At 38.1% G+C, this 11629-nt stretch overlaps 1 protein-coding gene across 1 annotated transcript; it reads right to left on the reverse strand.

Moving 5' to 3' along the window:
* On the reverse strand, nt 7005–10966 carry LOC107606631 (probable LRR receptor-like serine/threonine-protein kinase At3g47570). Its single transcript, XM_021107291.1, has 2 exons — nt 7747–10966; nt 7005–7505 (listed from the first exon to the last, which is right to left on the reverse strand). The coding sequence occupies exons 1-2, from the start codon at nt 10511–10513 to the stop codon at nt 7144–7146; spliced, it is 3129 nt and encodes a 1042-aa protein (XP_020962950.1). The 5' UTR covers nt 10514–10966; the 3' UTR covers nt 7005–7143.

Below are 11629 nucleotides of genomic sequence, written 5' to 3' on the forward strand. Positions count from 1 at the left end.
TGATCCGCATATCTGTGGTATTTATTCGAATTCGATCCGAAAATTGCGGAAATGGATCCGATCTGCAAAACTATCGGATCAGATCCGGACACTAATAGGATCAGATCGCAGATTTTGTGTAAGTATTCGTATATTCGATCCGCATATCTACAAAAATAAAGAAATAGATAAATAAATATTCTTTTTTTTTTTATTAAAAAGGAGGGCCAAAGGCCCAAAACAAAAGCCAACTACGTTGGCACCACTCTCACACTCTTCCTTCTACCTTTGTCATCAGTAAGGAGAAGCATCAGGAAAGGGGGTGGAGTTGCAAAACAAAGGAGGCCGGTCGATATTGACTGAGCTTGCTTTGCCAGTGCATCAGCACAGAAATTAGCTTCGCGAAATACGTGCTTAAACGACACATAAGTCATTTTGCTGCGGAGATCCTCAATGGCCCTAATCAGAGAAAGCGTATGATAGTGGCTACTAGATGACCCATCAATTAATTTCAACACACAGGAAGAATCAGTCTCTATCTGTAATCTGTTGATTCCCAGCTCCACTGCTAGCTTCATTCCGGTGTAGATGGCCCAAATTTCTGCAAATGTTATGGTGATTCTTCCAATTTTCATCATGAAGCCCGCCACGAGGTTACCATCTCCATTACGAAGGAGGCCGCCGCAAGTTCCAGAACCAGCTGGTTGGATGACTGAGCCGTCAACATTTAGCTTTATGCATCCATCCACTGGAGGTTCCCAACCGACAAGGTAAGCCTTAGCAGGGTTGAGAATTTTTTTTCTGCTCTCAGTGAGGTTTATCATATTGTTGTATTGCTCTGCCAAATAACTAGAAAGATTATGCACATGAAGGCTGGTAGAAATTTCTGAATTGAAAACTAAATCATTCTGGGCTTTCCAAATATTGTTGCAGACAGTAACAAAGAGGGTGGGCCAAGGAGTCCCACTAATTTTTCGAGTGATCTTGAAGAGATTTGTCTTTAGCCAATCTTGCAAAGGTTGATTAAAGAAACCTCGGGGAAGAGCACTGGTTGACCTGCTAGTCCAGACACTGCGGGAATAGGGACAGTCGCGCAGCACATGGAGCAGAGTCTCTTCATGATCCGGACATCTGGGGCAACTTCCAACCATGGTAAGACTTCTTGTCCTTCTCTTAGAATTTGTAAGAAGAGCATTATGGTAGATTAGCCAAGTGAAAGCTCTTAATCTTTGAGGAACTTTAATTTTCCAACACAAATTAAAATTTGTGTCTGATTTTCCATCTCCACTGTAATAAGTAGAATATGCTGATTTAATAGAAAATTCTCCATTAGTAGAGGGTAACCGGCTAATACAGTCCGCACCAAGAGAGTAGTGAGGAGCTTTTAGCGTGCGAATAATCTTAGAAATATCTTCAGGGAAATAGCTGTTTATCATCTCCCAATTCCACTCCCCATCCCCATTAGTAAAACTTGAGAGCTTCTCAACCATTCTATCTGCAGCGATAGGGCATAAAGATACATCTTTTAGGCTGGTAATTTCTGGAACCCAATGATCAGTCCAAACTGCAATAGATTGTCCATCCCCAATTCTCCAGATCAAATTCCTTTGAAATTGGTTCCAGACTTTCACGATTCCTTTCCAAGCGTTTGAGCAGTTGGCTTTTCGATGGACTTTGGGAATCAAGTTCTCACCACAGCCGTACTTGGCTTTGAAAACTTTAACCCACAAGCTATCAGATTTCGTCATGAGTCCCCAAGCGAGTTTCATGAGAAAAATGTTATTTGTTTCTTGAGCTTTGCGAATGCCTAACCCGCCTTGATCTTTCGGTTTACACACGGTGTCCCAGCTTAGAGGGTGAATTTTCCTATCTTGATCACTTGAACCCCAAAGAAAGTCCCGACAAATTTTATCAATCTTGTTGCAGACTTCGATCGGAACCTTCATAGTTTGCATAACATAACTTGGAATAGAAGATAAAACGGATTGAACAAGCGTTGCTCTTCCTGCCATGGATAAGGTCTTCATGTTCCAACTAGAGAGTTTGGCTTGCATCTTGTCAATGATATGTTGAAAATGCTGTTTACTACACTTCTCGTGGATCAGCGGAACACCTAAGTATTTTCCCAAATTGCTAGTGAGGGGAATCCCTAGTTCTTGGCTAAGCTCTTCTCTGATATTGTGGTTCACATTTTTGGAAAAGAAAACGCACGACTTATTGAGGCTGATTTTTTGTCCTGAAGATTCACAGAAGATTTTTAGCGCTTCCTTGACAACACCAACTTGGTCCCGGTTAGCTTGCGCAAAAAGTACTATGTCGTCTACAAAGCAAAGATGAGAAAGATTAGGGCCATTCCTAGACAGCTTTATAGGTTTCCATTTTTTATTTTCAATAAAAGAAAGGATAAGATGTGATAGTCTTTCAACACAAAGTATAAAGAGATAGGGTGATAGGGGATCTCCCTGTCTTATTCCTCTGGATGGTGTGAAGGCCTCAGAAGGAGACCCATTCCAAAGAAGGCTCATGCTAGGAGACGAAATACAGAGATTAATGAGCGTGACGATTTCCTCCGGTATTCCAATATCCCTAAGCGTGTCAATAATAAATAGCCAGTTTAGTCTATCATACGCTTTCTCCAAATCTATCTTTATGGCCATAAGTCTTGTGCCTCCATTCCTGGTCCTCATAGCATGAACAACTTCCTGCGCAACTAAAATATTATCCGCACTAACTCTGCCTGGGACAAAGCTAGCTTGTGTATTAGCAATCAAACTGTTCAAGTGAGGTTTCAATCTATCAGCAACAATTTTAGTAACAATTTTATAACACACATTACAAAGACTAATAGGCCTAAAATGAGTAAAATTTTCAGGGGAATGGGTCTTAGGAATAATAGAGATAAGAGTTCAGTTGACGTGAGCTATATTCTCTGGCTCTCTAAAAATCAACTTTATCCACTCAGTAAGGGACTCAGCCATAATCTTTCAAGAATGTTGAAAAAACTTGGCAGGTAGCCCATTGCTTCCTGGAGCTTTCCAACTTCCCATACTAAAGACTGTCAGCTTTATTTCCTCTATTGTGACTTCTCTTACGAGTTGTTGCTTTCCTTCCTCTGAGATAGTAGGGAATCGACCTGCAATAGGAAACATAGGCAAATCAGGATTATATTGATCAGGTGAATATAAAGATTTGAAAAAAGAGGCTCCCATAGTCTTAAGAGTATCCACATCTTCAATCCAACTTCCCTCATCATTCTTTAGAGTAAGGATTTTGTTTCTCTGTCTTCTTTCGTTAGCTTTCTGATAGAAATACTTAGAATTCTTATCGCCAAGATTTATCACATTACATCTAGACATTTGTTGCCAATAGCTTTCCTCCTGAATAGTAATAATCTCATACTCCTTCCAAAGATCCTTCTGTAGCTTTTCTAAGAAAGGATTCGTATTGAAAGAGAGGCTGCGATTAATACCATCCAGCCTTGTGAAAAGCTTATGCTTCTTTTGAAAAATATGTCCAAAAGTGTGAATGTTCCAATATTTGGTATTTCTCACAAAAATTGAAATATTTTCCAAAAGGTTTCCTTGTTTGTCCTAACTTTGCGCCACCAGATTGTTGTAATCTTCATGAATTAACCAAGGTGCCAGCAAGCGGAACGGTCTCTCCCCTCCTTGGACAGTGGAGATGTTGAAATCGAGGAGAAGTGGTAAGTGGTCAGACTTGAGCTTTGGAAGGTGTCTAACCCCTTCTGTCGGAAACAAACTACAAAAATTAATGTTACAAATGAATCTGTCCAGTCTTCTCTTGACCTTTCCTCTCTGCCAAGTGTACGGTGGGCCAGAGAAGTCTAAAGAATTTAAATTGCAATTTCTCATGCAACTAATGAATCTGTTGGTATCTTGTGAGAGGTTAGAGTTTCCCCCGGTATCATCCAAAGTGGCAACCGAGTTAAAATCTCCTCCAAGACACCAAGGACCATTAATCCCCATAGCTAACTCTTCTAATTTATTCCAAAGGCTGCTTCTATTTTTTACATGAGGGCTACCATAAATAGCAGTAAGCCACCATGGTTTCTCTTGTTTATATCTAACTTTCAAGTGCACAAACTGTTTCTCAATGATCTCAGGTTCGATATTCCAAAGAGACTTGTTCCAAAGGCACCAAATGCCTCCCGCAAAACCATCAGCATCACTAATGCACCAGGAATCGAACCCTAGATTCTTGATAGTAGCTTCCGCTTTATGTCCTGAAATATGAGTTTCCAGTAGAAAAATTAAGTTAGCATGATATCTATAAACAAGGTCTTTAATGATAAAAGAGAACCCCTTAGAGGCAGTTCCTCTGCAATTCCAAGAAATAATATTCATGATAACAAAGGGATAGGGATAAGAAAAATCCTCCTGAAGAAACCAGGAATTTAAGCCTCCATAGTCCTGTGGTAAGGAGAAACAAGCTCCTTCTTTCTCTCGAGAGTTGAATCAACTCCTTCTTGGGATTGGACTTCCATCGTGCTTTCATCCAGGTTTAGTTCTCCCGGGTCTGGTGGCTCCTGTAGTTCACCAGCACTCTGTTGTCCATAGGCTCCTCCGCCCATGAATTTTGATACAAGGGCAGTGGTGTGGGGGTCAGAGAGGTCAGTGATGTTCAGGTGGGACTCCTGTTTGCTTTTAGCAATTTCTTTGCTTAATCTGAAAAATGTCTCCAGTAATCTTGATGTTTGACTTCCTTCTCTTTTGAAAAATTTTTATGCTCATTTTGAGATTCTAACTTATTTGGTTTCAAACCTGGTTCAACCTTCTATTTCTCCTTTGTTTGATGATTCTGATTTGGTTAATTTTGTATTTTCTTGCTTATGTCAGCACCCTTCTCCTTAATGATGGTGATGGCTTGTTTCTGTTTCTGTGCAGATCTTGCATTATTTGGTTGATTATTCTGTTTGATATGGACCTGCGTGTAATTTCTTTCCTTTTCCATATTTGGTTGGCTAATTTTTCCTCCATTGTGGGCCTGCTGACCCTCTCTTCCTTGATATTCCTCTGCCAAAATCTGAAATCTGGATGCACTTCCACCTTCCTTTTTTCTTTAGGAGTATCCCCCATTTTCGGCTTATTCCTTCTTTGACTTCTCTTAACTAAAATCCATGGACCAAACAAATTTTCTGCTTGATTTTCCTCTCCAGCCGCAACGGTCTCATTATTTAAAGCAGATTCTTCTCCTTTTTTGAAAATGTTCTTTGGGATTTCAATGTCCGAATTCTGATTCGGTGTGACTAATTGCTCTTTCCTATTTTGTTGATTCTTCCCATTACTGGTTTCCTGATTTTTCTCCTTTTCCTTTTCAGCATTTGCCGCTAATCCTCCATCTCCACTAACCGCCGCCGCTGCCACCGTGGGGCTGTCACTTGGGGATTCCTGACATTGATCAAGCTTGTGACCGTATCTCCCGCACTTGAAACAGATTTGATGAAGGCCCTCGTATTCGATGTGGAATTCTTTTCCTAAAGCTGAGAAAGAGGGAACTAACTTGTTCCTTAGATCAATCTCAATGCAAATACGAGCAAATTTTCCTCTAGAGTGGATGGAGGTTAATTCGTCAACTTTAAGCATTGTACCCAAAGATTTTCCAACCTTCAAGAGGAAATATTTGTTGTACAACTCTGCTGGTAAATTAGGAATTCGTACCCACACAGCAATTTTCTGTACTTGTGTCTCCATTGGCATAAAGAGGGGTCTCCATCTTTGCACAAGAAGGTAGTGGTCCGCTATCATCCATGGTCCTTCAAACAAGGCATGTACATAGTCTTCTTGACTTCCGAAGCTCACAAGAAAGAAGTTTCCCACTAGATCCATGACCCGGATAGAGCCTTTCTTAGCCCACCTTCGCTGCACCCATCGGTCTATAGCCTGGAGATTAACCAGTTTTCCAAGAGGCTTGACAATCAAAGAGAACTTCCATGGTCGATACCATTCTTCATATTCTTCTAAAGACACCTCAATATTAGGCTTTGGATTGAAGGGAGTCTGATTCTCCATATTCATATCCATGGGGTCGGATTCAGCGATATAGTCCTCTGCCACAAGTTCAACAATTTCATCAGGATTTAGTTTTTCAAATCCATTGTTGACTACCATATCACGATATGATTTGATCGGCTGTTGATCAATTTCTGGGACGATGGTGTTCTTAATATGCTGATCGGTTGTAGGGGTTTCATCTGACTCCATCTCTGTTTCTGTAGACTTTTCTTCGATACCTTCCATGGGGACGTCATACTGATTAGCCCCATCCATTTTTACTTTTTTGTGCTCCTGGTGATGAGGTCTTCTTCTTCCGGCGATCTCTTGTCGATTTCAAAAGGTTGGTTTTCGGTGCTCATAGGGAGGTTTTCCTGGGAATTGCTATTCTTCTGTAAATATTCTTTTTAGAGTAATTCTACGTGTACACTAAAATCAGCCACCAGTATAAAATACAAGTTAGAATACAAATATATATTGAAAATAAATTAAATCACACATGTATTTATACACAAATACATTGATGGCTGATTTTAGTATACATATAGCATTTTTGTTCTTTTTATGTTTTATTTCAACTAATAATTATTATATTTGTTGTATTATTTTAATTTATTATTTAAGAAAAATATGTTTAATATTATTTTAAGAGTAAATATATTTAAAAGAATAGAAAAAAAAACAAATTTTATTAATATTTTTTAATAAATATAACTTTTTAAAAATATTTTTGTCTTTTACGGATATATCCGCTATTCGATCTGAATATCGGGTCCAAACTTAAAAAGTGCGGATATTGGATTCGATTTTAGTGCGGATTGAATCGAAATTTTAGCTATATATGATCCGATCTGATCCGCTTTTACCCCTAATTTTCAATTGTGAGTTAATTGCACCTGAATTTACCTTAATTTAATACTATTGCATAGTGAAATTTGAAAAATACCTTATTACAGTTTTTTCCCCTTGAAAAAAGGGAGAAGATTTGTAACCAAAATTTATTCCCTAGTCCTTGTAATGGTATAGAACAGAAGAAATTTACTCGATGTAAACTACAACACAAAGTAATTCAAATAAAATAGAGTAATAATGCAACAACCGAAATATCTTAAGTAGGTAATTTATTTTCATAAACATGACGCCTATCTTCCTTCTATGGAAGCAGTTTGTGTTTAATTGCATGAAGCTCCATTATGACATCTTTAATGTTCATCCGTTGAGAGGGAAATTCTTCGGAACATGCAACTCCAATCCTAGCAAACGACTCCAAACACTCCTTGATATTTTGCTGTTGTGTAACCCTTCTTTCCTCTTGTTCATCAATTGGAATGAGCAATCTTGAATCAACAATCTCAGAAATTCCTTCTAGAATTGCCATTTTACAGAACTTGTGTAGGCTTAGATCTTCACCAAATATGCCATCCGTTGGTCTCTTTCCGGTTACTATCTCCAGAAGAAGAATTCCATAGTTATAGATGTCTCCTTTTGCTGATATTGACCTACCTGCTCCATACTCTGTTTGATTCCAACAAAGATATCAAGAAAAGGATTTTCAGTTCAATAAATATTTCAAGCATTTCATTGTTATAATAGGGTAACATCTAACTCTTAATGTGCTTAGGATTAGTTATAACTTATAAGTAAATTAATATAAATATGTTATTATCATGAATCTAACAATTCATGAATTCGTTAAAAATAGTAGCAACATATTACCAAGAGAGATTAAAAAGAAAAATTAAATCTTTAATTTTACCTGGTGGAACATATCCGATGGTTCCCTTGATTACTGAGGAACTTCCTTTATCACTGCTAGAGTGGCTTGCGACACCATGAACAAGCCTAGCTAATCCAAAGTCTCCCAAGTGGGCAACCATGTCATCATCAAGTAAAACATTGCTTGGCTTAATATCACAATGAACTACAGCTTCCTCTAAATCATTGTGAAGATAATCCAATGCAAAAGCTACATCAAGAGCAATATTTACTCTTTGCATCAGGTTGAGACTTGGACTTGTTGACTCGCTATCTTCAATAGTGTGGTGTAACAAGGTTTCTAGACTCCCATTAGGCATGAACTCAAACACTATGGCCTTGAAATCATCCCCTTTGTAATCAACACTTGAACAACAAGTCAATATGTTGATAAGGTTTCTGTGCTTGATTTTTCCTAGAGCTTTGCATTCGGCCATGAAACTCTTTGATGCCCCGCGTGTTTGAAGGTTCAACACTTTCACAGCAACAGGTCTCTCAAAATGAACAAGGGTTCCTCTATACACAGAACCAAAACTTCCTGTGCCAACTAAATTGGATGAAGAAAATCCATTTGTTGCTTGATGTAGCTCTCCATAAGAAACCCTCAAGTACTTATGTTCCAATGATGGCAAAAAAGGTAACTTCTTGGGCTTCCTCATGAAACAATAGATGCTAACAAAAATAATGAACGAGATCAAAATCCCTCCAATAACACTGATGACAATAATTTTCTTTCTAAGAGAGCTCTTGTGTTTATTTGAGGGCAACTTTGGACATGGAGGGAAATTCAGTTGAGTTATCCCACCACAGAGATCCTTGTTTCCAATGAGTGATATTGCTGTGATGTTACTAAAGATTCCTCCTAATGGAACCTTGCCATAGAGCTGGTTATTGGAAAGGTCCAATGCATTCAATTGTGTCAAGTTTTCAAGTTCATGTGGGATTGTGCCTGAGAAGCTGTTGTTGGAAAGTCCTAAGAATTCAAGTGATCTTAGAGAACCCAAGAAGGAAGGTATATTTCCATGGAAGAAGTTTACATCTAGATAAAGCTCTATCAATGCAGAACAAGCACCAAGTTCAATGGGAATGACACCAGACAACTTGTTTGAAAATAGATACAATTTAGAAAGATGCTTCAGGTTACCAAACTCTGGAGGGATTGGACCAGTAATGGAGTTGCTGGCTAAATCAAGATTTACTAAACCTTGTTGGTATTCAAAGGTTTGAGTTGGTATGCTACCACTTAAATTGTTGTTCCCGGCAGCGAAAGTCTGCATATTTGTGCAATATCTTAAGGTAAATGGAATGCTTCCCTCAAGATTATTTGAGTCCATATAAACTTCTGACAGCATAGTAAGATTGCCAATGGCAACAGGAATATTACCTGAGAGATTGTTATCATCCAAGGATAATCTTACTAGATTTTTAAGATTCCCAATTGAATCTGGAATTGTTCCCTCAAGGGAATTTTTATTCATAGCAAGTAAACCTAAGCCGACCAAGTTTCCAATTTCTTGAGGCAAGCTTCCAGATATTTGATTATGGGCTATATCAAGCACAGTGAGATTGGTAGAGAAGTTGCCTATGAGATTTGGCAATACACCACCAAGATTATTTCCTTGCAAAATCAAATATGACAACTGAGTGCAATTGGTTAAAGAGGAAAGGAAATCCAAATCTTGAGCTTTCCCACTTCCTATTAGACCATTGTAATTAATGCCAAAGTAGATAAGATTATTTGAGCTTCCCCAAGTAGGAGGAATTAGCCCTCTAAAATTATTGAATGATAAATCAAATTCTATCAATCTTGTCAGATTGCATAATGAAGATGGGAAGTTGTCAGTGAATTGATTTGATGCAACAACAAAAACAGACAGATTGGGAAAAGCAAGATGTAAATTTGAAGAAATAGGACCCATTAATTTGTTGTTACTTATATCAAGAACTTGAAGATTTGAAAGGTTGTAGAATGCATTAGGAACTTGGCCTGACAAATTATTGGTACTCAAAGAGAGGTACTCCAAATTTGACAACCTTCCCAAAGCATGAATTATAGGACCTTCCAAATTGTTTCCTGCAAGATACAATGTATCAAGTGATGAAAGATTCCCCAAGGTTGGTGGGATATTACCAACTAGATTATTGAATCCAAGCTCCAACATAGTAAGTTGCATCATGGATCCAAACCATGATGGAACTTTCCCAGTTAAATTGTTGTAGGACAAGTCAATTTTCTTAAGACTTGAGCAGTTGATTAGCTCCATAGGAATCTCACCTTGAAGATTATTTCTCGTTAGTTCGAGAGCGTACAACGACTTCAATCGACCAACTTCCCGGGGAACCTCACCATGAAGATGATTCTGCTGGAAGCTAAGAATCTGCAGCCTCTTTAAACGACCAACTTGTCTTGGAATCTGACCGTACAAGTTGAGGTCAGTAAGATTGAGCTTCTTGAGGAAGGTTAGATTTCCTAATGATGGTGCAAGAGTACCACCCAAGTCTTGATTTTGCAAATGCAATGCTGAGACTCTCTTGTGGCGGCGACCACATGTAACGCCCTGCCATTCACAGAAATGAAGAGACTCATTCCATGATGGAAGAACATTTGAGTCACCATTAGTAAGCTTGTCCTTCAAAGTCAACAAAGCAAGCTTATCAGTCTCAGAACTTAATGGCATGGCCATTGTTGTAGTTAACAACATGTTTATTGAAGCTTGTGAAGCAATAGATATGAGAAAGATGATGATTGTAAGAGCCATCATGATCATATTATCATTACTGTGTCATAATATGTGCATGAAAAGTGTTTGGGAGAAACATAGAAGGGAAGTTGAATTGGTTGAAATGTAGAAGCATACAACTAACGAAATCTTTGTTGTAGAATAAATAAATAAGGAAGATATAAAATAAAATGTAAATAGAAGGCTCTAGTTTTGATATTCACTAATATAATTATCTCACTATAATAATAGAAGTAATTTATATATTCACTACTATTATATATTAGCAACGTATGAAAAAGAGAAAAAGATAATATAGAGAGAGAAGAGAGATTGTTGTTATTGATGTAATTTTGTGTTACGTACTGAGATTTAACCTCTATTTATACATGCAAGGAGGCTACCTTTTTCCACTATTATTAAATGTAAGGACTTTGGTAACATAGAACTTCAGTATGGAAAAGGTGAGCCACCCATGGTCATTCATTTCATTCTTATCGTAACACTCCCCCTTGAATGACCATTTAGGATTATTGCCTCGTTAAAACCTTACTAAAGAAAAATTCAGTGGGAAAAAATCTTAGTGAAGGAAAAAGAGTACAATATCCTTTAGTGATAGGGACTGCCTCATTAAAAACCTTGTCAAGAAAAACCCAATGGAAAAAAAACCTGACCAAAGGAAAAAGAGTACAGTCTCCCCCTCTTGTCGACATCATTTAATGTCTCGAAATCGGCGCATCCCAATCCCATGTACCAATCTTTCAAAGGAGGATTTTGGGAGTGACTTTGTAAATAAATCTACCAGATTATCACTTGAGTGGATCTGTTGGATATCAATTGTCCATTGATTTTGAAGATCATGAGTGACGAAGAATTTAGGAGAAATATGTTTTATTCTATCACCTTTGATATATCTGCCTTTAAGTTGAGCAATACTTGCTGTATTATCTTCAAATAGGACAGTTGGAGCTATCTTATGATCAATCAGTCCACATGATGACAGAATATATTGGATCAAACTCCAGAGCCAAAAACACTCGCGACTTGCTTCATGAATCGCTAGTATTTCGGTATGATTAGAGGATGTTGCTGCAATCGTCTGTTTTGTGGACCTCCATGATATAGTTGTACCACCATATGTGAATTGGTATCCTATTTGAGATC

Source organism: Arachis ipaensis, chromosome B07, assembly GCF_000816755.2.
Source record: "Arachis ipaensis cultivar K30076 chromosome B07, Araip1.1, whole genome shotgun sequence".
NCBI lineage: Eukaryota > Viridiplantae > Streptophyta > Magnoliopsida > Fabales > Fabaceae > Arachis > Arachis ipaensis.